The sequence below is a fragment of the Aotus nancymaae genome, unplaced genomic scaffold (assembly GCF_030222135.1).
Source record: "Aotus nancymaae isolate 86718 unplaced genomic scaffold, 86718_ANA_hifiasm-v0.15.2.pri h1tg000006l, whole genome shotgun sequence".
Classification (NCBI taxonomy): Eukaryota; Metazoa; Chordata; class Mammalia; order Primates; family Aotidae; genus Aotus; species Aotus nancymaae.
In genome coordinates, this window is record NW_026988417.1 from 36,140,779 (window position 1) to 36,162,671 (window position 21,893).

Here is a 21,893-nt window from a genome sequence, read left to right on the forward strand (position 1 = left end):
CCGCCAGTGCTGCTATATCTGTCTCAAGGTAGCTATAGCCTCAGCAGAGTCCTAGGTGAATGTCACCTGTGGCCTTTTGCAGCCTAGTAGCAGCTGTGATATGACCCCCACCAGGGACAACAGGAACTGCATGGTCAAGCTTTCACAGCTTCTGAGATCCCAGGGCATTTTATATTATTAGAACCTGTAGTTGCAGCAGGAAAATGTAATGGCCCACAAGGAAGACACATAGCCGCATTTTCATAGCAGGTACCCAAGATGATCAAGAATCATACCAGCTATTTTTTATTCATTCCAGGAACATTAATGCATAGCCAGAACTGTTCATCACTTTCCCTTGCTCAGTCTGGCTTGGCAACTGAAGGAGCATGGGTTACACAAGCTTTTAGTATGTCAACAGTAGCAAAGATTGTGTGGGTCTTGGCTCTGTATTAGAAAGTGCTAGGTCCAGTGTCAGAGCTCTGCCACTTTGTAGCAGGGTGACTTCTTCCTTAACCCCTTTAAGCCCTGGTTTCCTCATCTTTGAAATAGGGCTTATAATAGTGTTAGACTTTTAAGGTTTTATGAGGGCTAGTGAGAAAATGTATTAAAGGCATTTAGCACTGTGCCTTGGCACATAGCAGATAGATTATTGCTAATTGTTTTATGATGATTTAGGGTAGAATTATTTAGTAAAGTTAGCATGTGCCAGAAAGAGAAGAGGGAGGGAAGGAGGAGAATATGCTGTCCTTATAAATTTTGGCAGAGAGAAATTATTTAAATATAAGAGTTACTGATAGACTGTAACTGGCCCTGAATTATTTTGTTAAAGAAATGAAATGATTCTTTAGGAATAGAGTTTTAGATGGTCATTGGAAGCAGTTGACTATTGCCTCTATTTCAGACCATTTAATGCCTGTGAACCATGAGATTAAATAATACTTTCTGGGCATCTCTTAAATAAGATGGTAAAGAGAGCACGAGGATAGTATTTGATGCCTGAGAGGAACAACAAGGTAGTTAGTAGCTGCTCTGTTCACTTCAGATCGGACTGACCAACCCATTCATTCAAGGGAGATTTTTGGACCCAGACTCCTTCAGTCTGTCTATCCAATCCCAGTTTGAACAGAAAGCTGTCAGCTTATAGTGCCTGGCTGAATTCAGATGTAATGGGTAAAGGTTTCCTTTTTAATCAGTCCTTTCTGACATAATAGGAAGACAGAATAATTTGAGTGGCTTTCCGAAGGTTAAATAGCTAGAATAAAACTCATATATCCCTAACATTTGAGAAGAGCTTCCTTTCCTTTTGGTGGATGTGTGATTTTGGTAATTTCTCTCTCGTAAGTAAAATGATGTTTCTCTACCTTCCTCCTGAAGTTGTTTTGCTTATCTTTTTAATTTTTTCATAACCAGCTGACCTTTTTCCTAAATAGGTCATTTTGTTGTGTGCCCAGTAAACTCGGTGTTCTGGAGATTTTTTGCCCAAGGAGGTTGAATATATTTATATCTAGATGTGTCCATATGTCAAACAGATATTTCAATCTGTATTTGAAAGCTGTTACGGCAATAGCACTATAAAATTCCCTGCTTCATAAAAGTCAAAGAAAAACAAATGCTCTTAACATAACAGACATTTTCAAAAGTTCAAAAGTAGAATGTGAAAATGAGAAAGAAGAAAATCTGTAAGAAAATCAGAAGCAAAACAGAATCTAGCCCTTTTTTATTAATGCAGTTATAGTTTATGTAAACATTTAATTTCCCATTTAAGTTGTATAAAAAACTGATTATATATTTAAAGGATCTATGTTTTTAAAATATTTTCACAAAATACCATTATCTAATCAAAATGACATGTACAAGATAAAAAGTAAAATGTAGAGTCTTCACTTCTGTCGTAACTTTTCTTCCATAACATTTATGCTATTAACATATGCTGGAGGATGCTTACTGCTGAATCTATAGGTTAGAATGAGCCAGGAAACTAATCTCCCAGTCATGTAGTGTGTAAATTGCCATAAAGTGAAATAATATTAAAATCAGATAAAAAATGGTTGTATCTAAAGCTCAACTCCAACCTGTACTGTGACTTGATTGTAAAAATCTCCCCAAATAGTGAGGGATGTAAAAGAAAGTAAAGGAATACTTTGTGATATTAATGATAATACTGAATCATTCTTTCAGAATAAAATAAGGAACTCAAGCTTGGCACAGTGGCTCATGCCTGTAATCCCAGCACTTTGGGAAGCTGTGGGCGGATCACCTGAGGTCAGGAGTTTGAGATCAGCCTGACCAACATGGAAAAACCCTGTCTCTACTAAAAATACAAAATTGGTAGGGCATGGTGCATACCTGTAATCCCAGCTACTCAGGAGGCTGAGGCAGGAAATCGCTTGAACCCGGGAGGTAAAGGTTGCAGGGAGCCGAGATCGCGCCACTGCCCTCCATCCTGGGCAACAAGAGAAAGACTGCATCTCAAAAAAGATAAAATAAGGAACTCAAGATGCAGATATAAAATGATATACTTCTAATATTTACTGCAGTAAATTAGACAAGATTTAATGGACCTAACTGTGCAGTCTCTGTGTAAAGAAACACAAGTATGAGACATGAGAATTACATTCAGGAGCTTACAACATACTGACATGGCTGACATTGACATCTGAAAAGTTAAAAGCAATTTAATGAACAAAACCATTCATCTTAGTTTTCTATTGCTTCTATAACAAGTTAGCACAAAATTATTGTCTTTCATTCTGGAGGTCAGAAGTCTGAGTTCAGTTTCACTGGGCTGAAGTTAACATTTTGACAAGTCTGCATTCTCTCTAGAGATAGTAGAAAAGGACCTGTCTCCTTGCCTTTTGCATCTTCTAGACTGTATGTGCAGTTCTTGGCTAATGGCCCCTTGCTGTATCTTCAGTGCCAGTAATGTAACATCCCTCCCATCTCTCTCTGACCTCTGCTTCCACTGCTGCATTTCCTTCTCTGATTCTGCTTTTGTGGTTATACTTCCTCCTCTCATGCTGATCCTTATGCCTCCCTGTTATAAGGATCCTTGTGATTATATTGGATCCTCTCAGATAATCCAAAAGAGTCGCCCTATCTCAAGATCCTTAGCTTAATCACATCTGCAGAGTCTGTCCCCTTTGCCATATAAGGTCACATTCACAGGTTCCAGAGATGGGCTGTGCACATCTTTCAGGGGGCCATTGCCACAACATTGAAACCTTAAACAAAAAAGAAAATTATTTGCAGGCTAAATTTCAAGATTCTTTAAGAGCACCACAGTCTTCCTCTTCAGCTTCGTTCCCTATCAGACCTCTAAATTCATTCTTTCTGGCGATAGTCCTCCCTTTTCCCTCCCTTCTGTCTTCACTGATGAGTTCTGTAACCTCATCACTTTTCAGATTCTTAACCATTCTTCAATGCCAATCTCAAATGTTATGTTTTCCATTTAATATTTCTGGTTTTCCCAAATTAGCCTACACATTTTGGTTGAAGGTGACAGAAGCCCAACAAACCTATGTAAGCAAGACCTGGAGCCACTGTTAACGCAAGTAATTGAATTGTTTCAAGACAGGGCAGGGGTGGATCTGGCCGTAGAAACAGCTACGATCAGGAATGTGAACATGATCTGGTCTACTGTTACTTCTCTCTGCATGCATACCAAGTTCTGTCAGACCAGCTCTTCTAACTTTAGCAGAAGTCAGTGTAGCTACAGGTTACTTCGGGCTTAACAGTTTTACAGCTTTTAACTAGAAAGAGACTGTCTCCTTCAGCTGGAGTTTGAAAACACTTCTGAGAGATGGACTCTGAATGGCTTGGCTGAGGTCACATGTCCAACCCTTAGACCAATCACTGTGGTGAGATGGTCATATATTGAAGCTAGAGATAGGAAATGTGGGAAATAGTCTTTTTTTCCACATTTTTCCATATTCTTCTATGTGGAAAAGGTATTGGACAGAAAAAAATTATTTACTGTCACTACCAACTTAGTGTGATGTCTCAAACCCCATTATATTTTGTTTATGTTTTTCTGAATTTATATCATTAATTATACTACCTTTATTTTGTCCTATTTTTCTTGCTGACATACTGAGTTCTTAAAGCAACTGATTATGCCTTTCTCATTTTCACCCTACCCCTCCCACTCAGCACCTCATTTTACGCAATACTCATAGTAAATGTACAGTAAAAGCATTGAATTGGGTTGAAAATAATACTTTAACACAAGAGATATCTCAAGGCAGCTCAAAGTTAATTAAAATAGGTGCTAAAAATTCAGAGAAATTAAGTGCACTATGGAGTTTAATGACTTGATAAAATGTTACAGCTTAAATTGGAACTTGAAAGATCAGTTGAATTTAGGTAGAAAAAGGACATATAGCAAAGAAAATGACATGTTCCAAAATGCATGTGGCCGTAAAGGAAATAAGGAGTAACAGAAACTGTAGTCCAGGTACAAATAGTCTTTTGGTGCTGAGACTTCTTCTATGACTGTACTGCTAGAAATCATAAATATTTCATGTTCATGCTAATTAAAAATCATTGCAGAATAGCAGTTTTTCCATATCTTGCAATGATTTGTTGTCATTTATTCATTTATTGGTGGTTTACTATGATTATTTATGCATATTAAAGCCTGTGACTCATAATAAGGTGATACTGCTTCAAAGAGGGAGGTAAAAAGCTGAGGGAAGAGAGTGCTGAGGAGGAAGTGGAAGAAAGCAGGGCCAGCCCTGATCATAGCAACTCCATCAGAGCCCACAGCTTTTAAGAATTTCTAAGAACCCTAGAGCATACCCTGAAGGGATGCCTACATTTTAAAATGTGCCTCTTTAGCAAATGTGACATCTTTGATAACAAAGCTGTGGCCTTTGAATTGAGGACCTCACCCACAGATGCATCTAGTTAAAATCTATGCAGATCTACCAAAAGTTATGTGCTATAAATTTGAAATAACAGAAATCCTTGGATCAGTGTTTTTTTTTTTTTTTTTTTGAAGCACCTCTTGGTCTTTGTGTGTTCTTTAAGACAAAATGTGAGTACTTACTATATGCCAGGAATTACTATTATTACAACATAATTAAGCAATAATTGATACAATTACAACAATTAATAATAAGTGGGTGGTGCCTCCAAGGACTTCAGATCTGATGAGGGGGACAAACACAGAAATAGAACATTTAAGAGGTATATGATTAGAACTGTGAAAGCCATAACACTGCCCTCCAGTGTTATGGAGCCTCGGTGTTCTGCCTCCAGTACTGATTCCTCATACATTATCCACTTTTCTCATGCTGGTGCTACTATTACCTGTTCCTGTGACTTGTCTTGTCTCATATAGGAATCCTCTGTACAAAGAAAATGGCTTTGTAGTTGGAAGACAATTTTCATATATTCCTTCTCAACCCAGAAACATCAAACTACTCTCACTACCTGTGGGTTAAAGTCTGAACTCAAGGGCCTGAGTTCATACCTACAAATTTGGAGTCATCCTACTAGCTCATTGATTTCTTCCCTGTATCCTGTTTTTACACTTTCCCCTAAATGAAGCCCGTGTGTCTTCTCTCTCCTGGAGAGTTATTCTTTGTCCACTACTCATCAAAACCTGTGAACTTTTAAGGTTTTAGTTTAAAATCTACTTCCTGCTAGAAGCCGTTCTGAATGAACTTCTAGGGAAATTACCGCTTAACTATTAACCTTTAATCACAGACCTTTTATGTTATTCCTTCTCTGTGCCTAATGTCCATACCTTGTTTCCCAAATTCATTGTTAACTAATAAAGAACCAGGACTCTGTTGTATTCATCTATGGATTCTGAGCACCATGGACATTGCCCTGCCAGGCAGCATCTAGTGAATATGCAATATCACAGTACCTACTTTGAATGTTGATAAGACAATTATAAATGTAAATTAAAATATAGTACTTTTATGCAGAAAGATCATTCATTAACATTTGTGATGTATTTTGCAATTGCTGAGAGCCTTGAAAAAGCTATTTTGTGATAATTAGAGAAAAAAAGCAGGCTGTTGGAATGAGGAAATCATTATTTTAAGAAAATGATTCTGGCAGCTGTATATATAGTGGGTTGATGGGGTGGGACTGAAGGCAGGTGGACAAGCTATGAGGCAGGTGCATTAAATCAAGCATAAGAGGCAAGTGAGTATCTGGGCCAGGATTCTCCCAAACACCCTGCATAGCCCAGCAGCATCTGTAATTATTTAAATATTGCTAAAGTTTATTTGACAAATGGAAATAAATTCCCAGGCTTTATTTCCAATAATTGATCAAAGTCCATCTTTAGCCAAGTAAGATCAGTTAGAGGGAATTTCAGATTTCCCACAGCAGCTATTTTTAAGCCTAGTCTTTGAGAAATCCTTTTGTCATTATGCAATTTATTTTTATTACTATTGCTTATATCAGTGGTTTTGTAGGAATTAAATATGATAGCCTGTTTTTTTACATTAAAGAACACATAATCATGCTATGATCACAAATAAGTGTTTTTTTAAATAAAAATGGAACATATTGAAAATGACCGCAATCAACATTTGGCTTGATTCAGGACATCCAGATGCTTGTCTTCTCATGCTGCTAAATGGTTGGTTGTACTTTTAATTAGAGAGCAAGGCAAAACTGATGTCTAAAATGTTCAAGTAAAAAAATGGAAGCTTAGTCCACAGTCATATTAACAGTCTTTTTATGAGATAAGATTTATATACAATGAAATACAACTTAAGTCTATACTTTGAGTTTTGACAATGTATTCATTTGTGTAACCACACCCTAATAAAGCCAGAGATCTACCCATGTGCCGTTCACCTGTCATTCTCCATCCTATAAAAGTACCACTCCTGATTTCTGTCACCATTGTGAATTTGGTTTAGAACTTCATTGAATTGGAATCATACCATAGATACCTTTTACATTGGGTCCTGCCACTGAACATAAGGTTTTGAAGATTTATTATTATTGTGTGTATCAGTAGTTCATTCTTGTCCACAATTTGTTTTGATTAGTGAATATTGTGCTGTTCTGTTTTATGAACACACCACACATTGTTTATATGTTATCTTTTTGATGGACATGTAGGTTGTCTCCGGTATTTGCTCTCATGAATTAAGCTGGTCTGAACATTTTTAGAGAGTCTCTATATTTTTTCACTTGTTAATTAAATACCTGGGAGTGGAATTGCTAGCTCCAAAGGTAGCTAGACGTTTTACTTTATAAACTGTCAATTTCTAAAACTGGTTGTACCATTTTACACTCCCATAAGCAACATATGTGGGATTCAGACATTTTTTTTTTTTTTTTTTAGAGACGGGGTTTCACCATGTTGACCAGGATGGTCTCGATCTCTCAACCTCGTGATCCACCCGCCTCGGCCTCTCAGGATTCAGACATTTTATATTATTTGATGGTGTTAGTCTTCTAGTATGAAGTGATATCTCATTGAGGCTTTAATTTGCTTCTCTCTGAAGAGTACAAAATTGGGCATCTTTTTGTGCATATTTGCCATTTATATATCTTTTTTGTGAGGTGTATCTTAAAATCTTTGACTCATTTTTTAAAAATAAGCACTCTATATTATAAAATAATGGAAGTTATTTAATACAACTTAAATAAAGTTAACCATTCTCATGTCAGGAATAGTTATTATTAGCATAATTCAAGATACACCAAATCAAATAGTATATCCAGGCACAGTGGTATTTAAAAATTAATTTTTGAATGAATAACTAGATCCTATTTGAACTTCAAACTGTAATAATGTGTTTGCAAAGTAGTGAGGCTATCCTTTGTTCTAAAAAAAATATTCATACTGTAGCCCCAAAGGATAACAGTTCAGTCTGGTTAGCTTCCCTGTTCAAAGTCATGTCAGTATTTTCACATATTCCAAGATGGCCTACTAGAAGCAGCTAGGGTGCATGGTTCTCATGGAGAGGAATGAAAGGGGCCAGGAAATACAGCACCTTCAACTGAAACATCCAGGTACTCACATTGGGACTAATCATGACTCATTTTTAATTGGGTCATTTGTCTTTTTTTATTAATTGGTAGGATTGTTTATATATTCTGGGTGTGACTCCTTTGTCATATATACATACTAATATTTTCTCACAGTCTGGTACATATCCCTTTTATTTCCTAAATGATGACTTTTTTGAGAAGTTGTTTTGATGTTGGTGACTAATTTATCATTTTTTTCAAAATGTAGTGCTTTTTACTGCAAAGAAATATTTTTCTATTTCAAAGTAGCAATTATTTTCTTATGTTTGCTTCTAGAAACTATATAATTTTAGCTGTTAGGTTTAAGTCTTCAATCCAGTTTGAGTGGATTTTTGCATGTGGTATAAGACAAAAGGTTGAAATTCATTTTCTGTACATTTATCTGGTTGTTCTTGTGACATTTCTTAAAACGGCTTTCTTTTCCCCCATTGAATTGCTTTGACAGCTTTGTTGAAAATCAGTTCACTGTATACGTGTGAAATCTATTTCTAGACTAAGTCTTGTTCCATTGGTTACTTGGTCTATCCTTACTCCAGTACCACACTGCCTTGATTACTGTAGCTTTATAGTAAGTCTTGAGATTAGATAGTGTAAGTCCTTCAACTCTGTTTTTCCTGCCAGATTATTCTGGCTATCCAAAATCTTCTAATTTTCCATGTAAATATTAAAATCTATTAATTTCTATAAAACAGCCTGCTGGGGTCTTGATTGGGATTCCATTAAATCTGAAGTTGAATTTTAGAATAATTGATATCCAAATAATATTGAGCCTTCTAATACGTGAATGTGGATATCTGAACAGTGTTTTGTAGACTTAAGTAATGAGGTCTTAGACATCTTTTGTTAAATTATTTGCTAAGCATTTTAAATTCTGTAAGCTATGTTAAGTGGAATTATCTTGTATCAGTTTTTACTGCTAGCACATAAAAATAGAATTGATTTTATATTGATGTACATGCCTTGTGATTTTCCTAAATTCACTTATGAGTTCAAATAATTCTTTTATGACTTTCTTAGTATTTCTAGAGACAAAACCATGTCATCTAGAATGAGTTTCACTTTTGCCTTTTAGGTCTTTAAACATTTTATTTCTGTTTCTTTCCTTATTACATTCACTTATTTTACTCCAAAATAAGTTGTTGAACAAAAGTGATGAGGAGATTTTTGTTTGTTTGTTTCCAATCTTAGGTTGAGTTGCTTGATCATGTTATTCAGTTCACCCAATAGATTCAAGTCACTGACATGTCAGTTCCTTTTGTCTTGAAGGACTCTCTATGGTGTTTGTTATAAGGCAAGTCTACTAGCAGCAAATTCTCTAGTTCAATATTTTACTGTAAGGAATCATGTTAGCTGTAAGTTTTTTGTAGTGCTCCTTTATCAGATTGAGAATGTTGCCATAATTTTTTGAGGACTTTTATTATGAATTGGTTTGAATTGTATTGCAGGTCTTTTCTGTGTAATTGAAATGATTATATGATTTTTATTCCTTGATTCTGTAACTGCAGTGAGTTATACTGTTGATTTTCAAATGTTAAAGTAACTTTTTCTTCTTCAGATAACCTAACTTGGTCGTGATGTATTAATATTACCTTTTTATATATTGTTGTGTTTAGTTTTCTAATATTTTGAATTTTTTCTGTTTGTTTTCTCATGAAGGATATTGTTCTGTAGTTTTCTTATAATGTGTTTGTCTTCATTTGGTATCAGAGTATTGCTAGCCTCATAAAATGAGTTGAGAAGTGTTCCTACCACCTCTGTTTAAAACATAGTTTGTGTAAGATGAATATTATTTCTTTATTAATTGTTGACAAAATATACCACTGAAGGCATCTGGGCTGCAGTTTTCTTTGAGAATTTATTATTAAGTTTCTTTCATTAGTAGAATTCAGATTTTCTGTTTTATCTTGCAACAGTTCTGATATATTCAGATTTTTAGGGAAATTGTCTATTTTATTGAAATTGTTGGCTTTGTTAGCATAAAGTTGTGCATATTATTCTTTTATTATTTTATTGGTACATATAAGATGCCTAATGGTATGTCCTCTATTACTGATACAGGTACTGATAATTTAGGTTTTCTCTCCTTTTGTCTTAATCAGTTTTCAAATGATATAAATATTATTTAGTAATCTTATTTTAAAACAACTGTTTTTGTTATATTTTCTCTATCATTTGCTTTCTGTTTCATTGCTTTCTGTTCTTGTTTCCTGAATTCTACTTGTGCTGGGTTTAGTTTGTCTTTTTTCTGTTTCTTACTGCAAGAACTTACATTATTGAGTATAAACCACCTTTCTAATATAAGCATTTATGGCAGAGCATATGTTCTATCCCAGAGAATTTTCCATGAAAGCTTGAAGAGAAGGTATATTCTCCATACATTAGGTGATGTGCTCTCTAAATGTCAGTTAGGTTGAGTAGATTATGTTATTCAGTTCACTCAATAGATTCAAGTCACTGTCACGTCAGTTCATTTTATCCTGAACAGTGCTCTGTAGTGTTTGTTTTAAGGCTGGTCTACTAGCAGCAAGTTCTCTCAGTATTTATCTGTAGAATTTTGCTCTCATTGTTTTGGGGATATTTTTACTGAATCTGGATTTTTTTTTCTTGGTTTAACAGATTTTTTTATTGCCTTCTGCATTTTCATTATGTCATTCCACTGCCTTCTAGCCCTCACTGCTTCTGATGAGAAGTCACCCATTAATTGTATCAGTCCTCTGCAGTGTGTGATGTCTTGCTTTTCTTTGTGTTTAGAGTTTTCTGTCTTTGGCTTTCCACAGTTTTACTATGATATGTCCAGGTGTGAATCTCTTTGTATCTATCTTGTGTTTCATTGAGCTTCTTTAATGCATTAATTGATTTTTTCATCAAATTTGGAAGGTTTTAGCTGTTATTTCTTCAAACTATTTTCTATCCCTGCCTTTTTTTTCTCTTCTTCTGGGACTACCACATATTTCTCTATGTTTGATGTCCCACAGGTCCCTGAGACTTCGGTTCATTTGTCTTTATTCTTGGCTTTTCATATTGAATATGTTCTTTAATTCCACTGATTTTTTTTCTTCTTTCATCTCAAGTATGCTATTGTGATTCCTGGGGAATTTTTATTTCAGTTATTGTAATTTTCAACTGTAATTTTAAAAAAATTCGGCTGCTTCTTGATGGTCTCCATTATTGTTGACATACTTTTTGCCATTTTAGAAAATGGTTTTCTTTTTTTTACATTAATGATTACTTCTTTCAAGTCTTTAATATCAGGAATATTCGAGATGGTTTCTACTGACTACTTTTTTCCCTACGTATATGTCACACTTTCCTTTTTCTTTGCATATCTCACAGTTGTTTGTTGAAAACTGGTCATTCTAGTTAACACATTATAATAGTTCTGTAATTTGATATTTCTCCCTGAAGATTATTGTTTTTTTCTGCTTTTTTGTTTATTGTTTAGTAATTTGCCTGAGCTACTTCTGTGAAATCTGTCTCCTTTACAGTATGATTCCACTGATACTTTGATCAGTTTGTATACAGACAGAGAAAATACTTATATCTTTGTATTTATTATAAGTATTTTCGGGGTCATCTCATATATCTCTGTAGCTTGGTGGTGAGAGGTCATATTCAACCACCTTGTGTATAAGTCCTCTGTCAATGACTGTGTGTATGGGGTGGGTAATGCATTTAAAACTCAGACTGTTTTAATTTTGCTCCAACCTTTATCTGTGTCCTTTAAGGTCTTTATGTGCATTTATATAACCTTAGGTTTAGTTAGGAGTATGTGAATAGCTTGAGTTGGTATTAGGGTGCTCTCTGCATGTGCTCTCAGCCATAATTATGGTTTCTCCAGCCACAACTACAACCGAAGAACAATTGGTACTTCCTACTTCTCCACTGTTGAGATTATCATGTCCATGATACATGCCCCTGGGAATGGACATCATCCACCACTCCAAGTCAGGTGAGCCCCTTTGGATATGCACAGATAAAATGCCAGCCTCGTGGCCTACCCTAACCTGGTGGAACCTTCATATCAACCATACTGGACAACAGCAATTGTGAGATACCATTAATTTTAAGTTTCTTCTCACTTTCTTCAAATGTGAGGAGACATGTAGCTAGAAATTGATGAAAAGGGGCATATCAGGAAAGCAGTGCTTGACTCAATCTTGAAATGCATTGCTGCATTTGTGAGAGTTTTGATCAATCCGCCAGTCCCCAAACCTTCATAGAAACCAGCACCCTTCTCTTGGCCATTTATCAGTGTGATGAACTGGGCCAGCCCATAGCAAAAGAGAAATGGGCCATTTCCCAAAACACATACACCTAAAACATAAATATTTAACCCAATTTCTGACTTTCCTACCAAAGATTCAACATATTTCAATCTTCACTCTTTTAATCCTCCTTCCTTAAAAGAGCAGAGTACACAGTTAGTTTTGCCAAGTGCAGCTTACTGAACCCCCTGAAGAAAACAGTGCAAAACTGACTTAGTATTATATAAGCATTCACCTCCATTATACTTGATTCTTTAGTACAACATCAAGAATAATGTCCACAAAAGGCGGACAGAATGCAAAGAAAGAATAAAATAAGATAGAGAAATACACAAGGTTGTTTAAAAAAATACATGTTTTTAAATGGAGCAGACAATTTGCTGTGAAGTTTTTTGGTTTTAGGTGTATCTGTGGCAAGTTCCTTTATTTATTCACTTTGCTTTATAGATTTCTAGCTCCATAGTTCAATTGTTTGCTGTTCTTTTAAATATTAGTTCATTTCGAAGCCAAAATAAACAGATAATGGAGGAATAGAGCCTACAATGGAAAATCCTTCTCACCAAATGGAAGGGTTGGTTTTGGAACAACAAAAAGATATTGTGTAACAATAAGACTAGATCTGCAGGAAAGTAAAAAGTTAACATAGTGATTTACTGTGCATTGCCATGATTCCACAGTGAAGTCTCTAGAAGTGATATGTAGAGACAGAAGTTCATTGTAAATGAATATTTGTTGATTTTTCCAAATGTGTTCTGAGGTTACTATAACATCTAGAATAAATTGGAAAAATATACAGTGAAAAGTATTCAGAAGTAGAAGCATTTCTGTTATATCTGCATTATCTTGAAAATAATAAATTACCCTATGTATCTTGGTAGTGGCATGTTTATAAGTTCATTCTTCCCTGGCAAAAATCAGTTACGGTATTACAGAGCAAAATTCCTTTTGAAACAGATACAGATAATATTATCACCTATAGTTAAGCCTAAACATGAGCTCTAGAATATAATCAAATGAAATGCCACTAAAAGCATAAAACTAAACCAAAGTAAAAAATAAAAACAAGAAGTAGGAAATTACTCCTAAATTACGGTAGAGATCTTGTCTCATAAGAGAATTCCCTAGAGGAAAAGAAATGAATAGAGACACTTTCCTTTATCATTTTATAATTCATAGAGAGATTGACAAGAGAGAGGAGGAAGGCTTTGAGGCCCAACCTGGCATCAAAGAGAACAAGTGGTTGCTAAATGGCTGCAGAGCCAGAGAACATGTGACCTTTGTTTTTAGGGTTTTCCCTTTATATACCCAGAGTACAGTAAGTCCTTCTCTAATGTCATCAATAGATTTGCGGAAACTGAAACTTTAAGTAACAGAACACATAATGAGACTGTTTTACCACTGACAAATTGATAGAAATAAGAGTTAAGTTCCTGTGACATATTTCTGACCACAAAAACATCACCAAACTTCTAAATAAAAAACAAAACACTTCTAATATTAAACACTGAAATAAACGTGAGCTATACAGGTATTTGAGAAAGATTCATAATATCATTATTTACTCACTTACTCCAGTTCAGGATCTGGGGTGGCCAGAACCTATCCTGGAAGCTCCAGGTACGAGGTGGGAACCAGCTCTGGACTGGAGGTCACCCCGTGGCAGGGTGACTCACACACACACTCATTCAGACAGGAACCACATGGACATTCCAGTTCACCTAATGGGCCCAGCTTTAGGATACAGGAAGACCGGGAGAAAACCCACACAGACATGGTGAGAACATGCAGACTCCTGCTAGGAATCAATTTTTTTCTCTCATCAACATTATAAGGAAGCCACGTTGTTTGAAACAGCATTATTTAAGGACATCTGTACTGTGTCAGTCAAGGTTCCAGCAGGAAGCAGATGGTAAACTCAAGCTAGGTTAACTCTAGAAGGTTTAAGAAAGGGGACTGTCAGCAAAGCTCTGAGGAGAATAGAAAGAAATTGCAAGGGATAGTGAAGCACCCCAGGGCTAACAATAATAAAGTTGTTACCACCCCAGGTCCAAAGGACCCAGAAGAAAGTGCATTTACAGGATCAGAAAGAGAAAGCCCCCTAAGGGGACATAGCATAGCAAATATGAGGTGTCCCTACAGGTTAAGACCCTGGGGAATAAAGACCATAACCTCTCTCCTTTCTCCCTGTAGCCTGGTGCTGTGGCTCACAGGGTCCACATATCACAGGAAGCTGGAGAATTAGGAAACCCATTGGTGTCCTTTGTACAGATCAGCCTCCTGGCTCTGGAAGAGAGTAGGTGGAAGGGTGGGGAATGGGTCTGGAGGGGCAAAGGGAAGAAAGCTAACCCTTGTTGCCAGTTTGGAATGCTGCTTCTATGGGACAGTCCAAGGGAGGGACATGGTTAAAAACAACCACAACAAAATTAAATGTGATCACAAAAGAGGAAAGCATACATGTCAATTTCAGGACCCCAATTCAGATTTTCCTAGGAAGGGTCTCCCTCCCCTCTTTGATAAACTACCTAGTGAGTGTCCTCGTGAGACAGTTTGTGGTCCCCTCTCTTTTGAACCACACAAAGTGGTTCTGGGGCCAGTTGGAGAGTTTAGTAGAATTCTATATTTTTTCAAAAAGCTGCTATGTACCAGATACCGTGTTAAAAATAGGTAATATAAAGATAAGTAAAGACTCAATTCCAGTCCTCATAGCCCTCATGGGATGAAAGGAAAGAGATCCTTATGTCTCTATGAACCTATTTAGGAGAACTGGAGAAGACCGACAAGGGGGAGGAGAATGAGGACTGGGACCCATCTCTCCACTTAAGTACTATATATGTGTTAAATCATTCTTTTACTAACCCTATGAGATTCATCCTGTTTGTGTCCCCACTTCATGTATGAGAAAACCGAAGCCGGTAATTTTTTTTTTTTTCGAGACAGAGTCTCGCTCTGTCACCCAGGCTGGAGTGCAGTGACATGATCTCAGCTCACTGCAACCTCCGCCTCCCAGGTTCAAGCAATTCTTCTGTCTCAGCCTCCCAAGCAGCTGGGACTACTGGCGTGTGCCACCACACCCAGCTATTTTTTGTATTTTTAGTAGAGGCAGGATTTCACCATATTAGCCAGGCTGGTCTCAAACTCCTGACCTCATGATCCATCTGCCTCAGCCTCCCAAAGTACTGGGATTATAGCTGTGAGCCACTGCTCCCAGTGGAGGCCAGTAAATTTTAAGTAACCTGCTCAAGGTCACACCATAAGTAAGACATGAAGATGGTATTTGAGCTAGGTAGTATGGAGTTTAAGAAAATGGTAAGATCAATATAAAGAAATTTTATTTTCTTATATATTTTTATTTAACATTATAATAATCATAGTTATCAAATTATTTTAAACAAATTTGTGTACATAAAATTATAAATAATTTAAACTGCATTTGATTCACAAACACAGTAACACTCTAGTATCTAAACTGAGGGAGTATGGCTAAACACAGCTTCATAAAGCCTTCATGATATTTATGATTCCCTAGGAAGAAATAGACAGATCCATCTCTTCCATACATATATTATCTTCAGTATTTCTCTTCATTATAGTGGGTATAATTTTGCTTGTATCAGCCAATATTTTAGAGCAATTATGCATAGACCTTTAGTGTTCAGTAATATAACTCAATAGCCTCTCAACTTTAAATCACTAACATATTTCTTGTAAAAAGCAACAGTTCCTATGGAAGGCTGTTAAAGATGAAAAACACAACAAAAATCAAACACCCCAAGACCTTAAGCATAGGGTGTGCATTCCACTATTTATATTGAAAAAGAAACTGCTTATAAATTGATAGCATTATAGCTATGTTTTATTCTTGAGGTAGAAAAAAAGTTACAGAATAACGAAGGGTTTTTTTCCCCTGAGCCTGCTTTACTTCCCAGCCTTGAAGTAATTTAAGTGCTTAGAAAAGCATGTTGAGACTATTAGTCTGCTCTGATACTATTTTTGCACAGTAAATAGAGTTTGTAGGTATAAAAATAGTAAACCGTCTCCCTCTTAAGTAAACAGTAATTCAGTAAATCAGATCCATTGACCTTCCAGTCAGTCTGAATCCTTATACAATTTGAGTTGTGAAAAGAGTCAACCACAGTTCCATCACTCACGTTCAGTATGTATGTGATGGATATTTAGCTCCAGCTGTTATGCAAGGCATGCCCTGAGAATGTATCTTTAGCTTACATTTTGGGGCACTAGCTTCTCTTTGCTGGGTTCTGCTTACACACATTTACTGAAGATTGTGAGTAAAGTTACACCATGAGTATTCTTGGAGAAATTATTTAACCTCTCAGTGCTTCCATTGCCACAACCATCAAAGTTGTATTATAGTTTCTTATTTTAGGGTTGTTGGGTGAAACAAATCAACCAATAGATGGAAATGATGTAATTATAACAGGTACTGTTTATAACACCCAGGACCTTGCTTATTGGGAAAGTACAATTATTGTCTTTGTTTTACTGGGGGACACTGAAGCTCAAAGTTTAGTACTGTCCCCAAGGTCATAGAGCTGGTGTGCTGTCATACCGGGACCCATACCCTGTCCTGTCTGGCTCAGTTGAGGCTCTGACCCACTAGCTGCGGCACATTGCCATCATCATATCATCATTTTTACTGAACTCACCTTAAATCCAGACTTCTGTCATCAAAGAAAAGCTTTCTCTCAGTTAAAATGTGTAAATTATCAGAATTCATATTGGTAATATTTTAATATGCAGCAATATGTTTTATCCAACTATGGAGGGATATATTCTGGCTTTAGGAAAAAATTACCCTGAGGACCACCCAGCTTTTTTGACAGCCACAATAATTTCTGAAAGATAGCCCTTATGTTCTCCTTAATGTTGTTTTAATTTTTTAAATTCAGTATGTCTGTGTATGTCACCAAAGCCTTCTTAATGACACTGGAAAGTTTTAGTTCTGTCTTATGATAATTGTAGGGGTCAATGTTTTGATAAATTATAAATGTACACTTGTATTATTACTACTATTTATTAAAATATTGAACCTCTTGGACTTAGGAGTTTTACATCTTTCTAAAAGCCTTGTACCATTAATATCAGTGATATAAGTCTTAACAGGGTAAGACCCCACAGTGTGTAAGTCTTGTATTTCTGAAAAATTGGGACTTACCTCTTATTATGAGGATCACATAGAAATGTATATGTAGTGGTGGGAGCTCAGATAATTTGACCAAGATTTTTCTTGATATCTCAGTGGTATCTGAGGAGTGTAAGATGATGAAGAAAACCAGTATATCTGGGGAATGTATTTAGGGCTGTTCTGTGTGCTGTAGAAGTACATGCTCTGGAGTGAGGTCAGGAAATTAGGATTCTGAGAATGTTTCTTAAACTCTTGGGGCTTCAGTTTTCTCATCGCTTAAGGAGGTGGCCCTTGATCTGTTTACTGTATACATTCTATGCAGTTGAAATGCTGAAAACATTTTATGTAAATTCATTTTAAAAAATATCTTGACAGGCTGGGTGCAGTGGCTCATGCCTGTAATCTGAGCACTTTAGGAGGCCAAGGCAGGCAGATTACGAAGTCAAGAGATTGAGACCATCCTGGCCAACATGGTGAAACCCCGTCTCTACTAAAATACAAAAATTAGCTGGGCATGGTGGCGCGTGTCTGTAGTCTCAGCTACTTGGGAGGCTGAGGCAGGAGAATTGCTTGAACCCAGGAGGTGGAGGTTGCAGTGAGCCGAGATCCCGCCACTGCACTCCAGCCTGGCGCCTGGCAACAGAGCAAGAATCTGTCTCAAAAAATAAATAAATAAATAATTTTTTAAATATATTTTGACAATATCCTCTGGAAGGTCATTAGCACTGAATTGTTATAAGTCAGTATAGCCCATTTATCTTAGTCTGTTTGGACAGCTATAACAAAATACTATAGATGGAGTGGCTTATAAGGAACAAAAATGTATTTCTCACAGTTGCGGAGACCTGGGAAATCCAATATCAAGATGCCCACAGACTTGGGGTCTGGTGAGAGCTCACATTCTGGTTCATAGGTGGCACATGGTAGATGCATCCTCACATGGTAGGAAGGGCAACAGAACTCTCTCTTTTATAAGGTCATTAATCCCATTCAGGATAACTCTCCTCTCTCCTTTACGACTCAGTTACTTCCCAAAAGCCTCTCCCTCTATCACCTTGAGGTGAGAGTAATTGAACATATGAATGATAGAATTTGAACATGAATTTTGGAAAGGTACAAACATTCAGACCATAGAGCTATCCCATCCAGAGTCGAAATTATTCTGTGAGCCTCAGGACCCCACAGACCATCTTGAGGAACCCTCATTCCTTGGCTCCACCAGTGCCTGTTGGAGTCCCCCACAGGGCCCTGGACCTCCAGTTTCTCCTTCAGCCTAGGGTGACCCCATGTATCTAATGGCTCTTCTATGGCCCATTTGCAGGAGACTTCCTCTTTAGCATGAATCACTTAAAATTAAGAGTGAAAAGAAGACATTGTTCAATTTGGAGGAGTGGAACAGAAGAGGTGCATGTAGCTCTCTCTGCCCAAACACAGCGAGTATCTGGTTCTCCGGATGCTGTGATAGCCCTTGTAGTTGACTTTCCTCCAGAACCAGGCTTCACATTTGTGCCTCTTCAGCTGTGCACTCTCCTTGTGTCCCTTCAGTGGCAAGAGTCCTCTGGTGAGGGGTATCAAAGAAGGCAGACAGCAGAAATGCTGGGATGCCCCCCCAGGATTCTTAGCCTACATGCCTTTGGAGATGACACCCTCAGTATTTGTTTTACCAGTGAATTTCCTTTTCCAGCCCCACTTCACAATTAGATATTTACTACCATGTCTAAGGACAGGGAGGGATGATTTTATTTTTTTTAATCTTGAAACTGTAAATGACTGTTAATACCATACAATGTTAACACTTCTTTCTCTACCCAGCTCCTTTCACACACCACATCCTCATTTTACCTGTGAGGAACCGAAGCCCACATCAATCACAGTAATTACTGGCAGAACTCAAATTTAGTTCATATGACTCGTATGAACTTTCCAACACACTATGTAACTTTTATGGGAATAGTCCTTTTCTTTCATTTTTTTCCCTAAATTATCTCTAACATGTGTTCCCTGTAATTCAGTAACATTTGGTTATTATTTCATAGCTTTGGAATAGTTAGAGAAAACATTAGAGCTGCCAAAATATATTTGTAAATAATTATTCTAAATTTTTCTCCTGTATTTTAAAGTTTGCTGATCTCTAAGACCTCCTAGTAATATACAATATAATAATATAGTTATAGAAATAAAGAAAAAGACAATATAGTGGTCCTGGTTGATAATTTTTATAAGTACATAGGAATTAACTGAAAAATAATTAGGGGTTGTTCTCACAACGTTTATTTTTATTTTAACTGCTGTCCAAATGAAGGCTGCTATTCCTTAACATTTAATTAATTTCTCTGAGAAAGTGTATACACTTTTTGGTTTCATTTGAGCTGAGTAGTACTTTCTAAATTATGTTTGGTTAATATATTTTTACTTTATTTAGGGTTCTAATGTATGTCTATATACTTTATCTTCACTTCCTCCCATTGAACATTTTATGCGAAAGTTTACAGTAACTTGATTTTATTTTTTATGAGTAGGTAATTTTTTTTTAATTGCATTTTAGGTTTTGGGGTACATGTGAAAAACATGCAAGATTGTTGCATAGGTGCATACGTGGCAGTGTGATTTGCTGCCTTCCTCCCCTTCACCTATATGTGGCATTTCTCCCCATGCTATATCTCCCCAACTCCCCACCCCCCGCTGTCCCCCCGACTCCCCCACAACAGACCCCAGTGTATAGTGCTCCCCTCCCTGTGTCCATGTGTTCCCATTGTTCAACACCCGTCTATGAGTGAGAACATGCGGTGTTTGATTTTGTGTTCTTGTGTCAGTTTGCTGCGAATCATGTCCCTACAACGGATGCAAACTCATCATTTTTGATGGCTGCATAATATTCCATGGTGTATATGTGCCACATTTTCCCTGTCCAAGATGGTGATAATTAAAAAATCTGGAGACAACAGATGCTGGAGAGGATGTGGAGAAATAGGAACACTTTTACACTGTTGGTGGGAGTGTAAATTAGTTCAACCATTGTGGAAGACAGTGTGGCAATTCCTCAAGGACCTAGAAATAGAAATTCCATTTGACCCAGCAATCCCATTACTGGGTATATATCCAAAGGATTATAAATCGTTCTACTATAAGGACACATGCACACGAATGTTCATTGCAGCACAGTTTACAATAGCAAAGACCTGGAACCAACCCAAATGCCCATCGATGATAGACTGGACAGTAACTTGATTTTTTAATCAAAAACGTAAATGTAGAAAATTCTGGGTGCTCAGTATATAGGGAGTGTCACTATTCCATTCAAATGGTTGAAATTTTTAAAAAGTTACGTTAGTGTCATTTATACTGAAAAGAATTTCACTCTGAGTTTTGAAGACTCATCAGATATGTATGAGTATTTTGAAGCAACTTAGTGTTAGAATCATGACATCAACTGACCTTAGGCCATACATGTGCACCTGAGGCATTTAAAGGTCTTGCCAATGCAGATCCAAGAAGAACAATTTTCTGTTTTTATGTGACTGAACAAGTAGGATGTCACATCGTAGAGTATCACTTAAAGAGGCATAATGTTTATTTTCAAATAAACTTTTATTGCTATCTAAAAATAATTTAACTTCTAATATGATTGTGTAAGTTAATCATTTTTTGTGTAGTGGTGGTTTATCTAGGATCAGCTTCAGAGACTCATTGGTACTTTCTTAGCACTTTTGTTACGGTAACAGTAATGATGCTGAAATTCCCAAAATATCCTAGAGTTGAAATGTCATCCAAATTACACTTGTGCTTATTGAGTCAAGTTTTTCTTAATGCCTGAGTTGGTTTGGAGAAGTATATTAACTCTTTCTTGCCATGCTACATTCCAGGGAACAGGGCCCTTGCAATCCTGACTGTGAAAGTATCTTCACAAGACACTCACTTATATATTAATCAAGTGGAGGTCCAATTTGCATTGAAATATGCATGCACAAAGATGATTGCATGGGGAAGAAAAAGCAAAAAGTTAGAATCAGTGTTGTGGGTCAGTAGAAAGAACACAAGCCCACTATTGTAGCCTGGTTTAAACCATGAACTGACCAGTAGCCAACTTGTATGCACTTGAGCAAGTTACTTAGCAACTGTGAGTTTCCTCATGTGTAAAATAGAGATCATGATACCTTCTTCACATGATACCTACTTCCCAGTGTGTGGGAGGGTACCTGGAGCAGTTCCTGAGGAGGGTCCTAATAAATGTTGAATATGAATTTTTACTGCTTGTATTCTCACAAATCTTAACATAGTTTAATCACATTGAAAAAAAAAGACCATGGGGTACAGGGCCGAGATGGCTGACTAGAAACAGTGGCAATCAAAGGCTCCCATCTGAAAGAACCATAACTAGCATGTGAATCTTTCACCAGCAACCAAGGTATCCAGGTTCTCTCATCAGAACTGACTGGATGACAGACGTGATCCATGGAGGAAGGAAGAGCAGTGTGGTGCTGTGGCCTACCTGA

At 36.8% G+C, this 21,893-nt stretch overlaps 1 protein-coding gene across 2 annotated transcripts in view; it reads left to right on the top strand.

Moving 5' to 3' along the window:
- The window catches only part of NWD2 (NACHT and WD repeat domain containing 2), a 208,408-nt gene that overhangs the window by 17,936 nt on the left and 168,579 nt on the right, over positions 1 to 21,893 (top strand). The window contains exon 1 of one of the 2 annotated variants that reach the window (XM_012475004.2): positions 7,769 to 7,974. The exons of the other annotated variant lie outside the window; for it this stretch is intronic. Within the exon in view, the coding sequence (XP_012330427.2) occupies positions 7,911 to 7,974 (64 nt within the window). The 5' untranslated portion in view covers positions 7,769 to 7,910. Of the gene's footprint in view, positions 1 to 7,768; positions 7,975 to 21,893 lie in introns of those variants that run through there. 2 annotated transcript variants of the gene reach the window in all.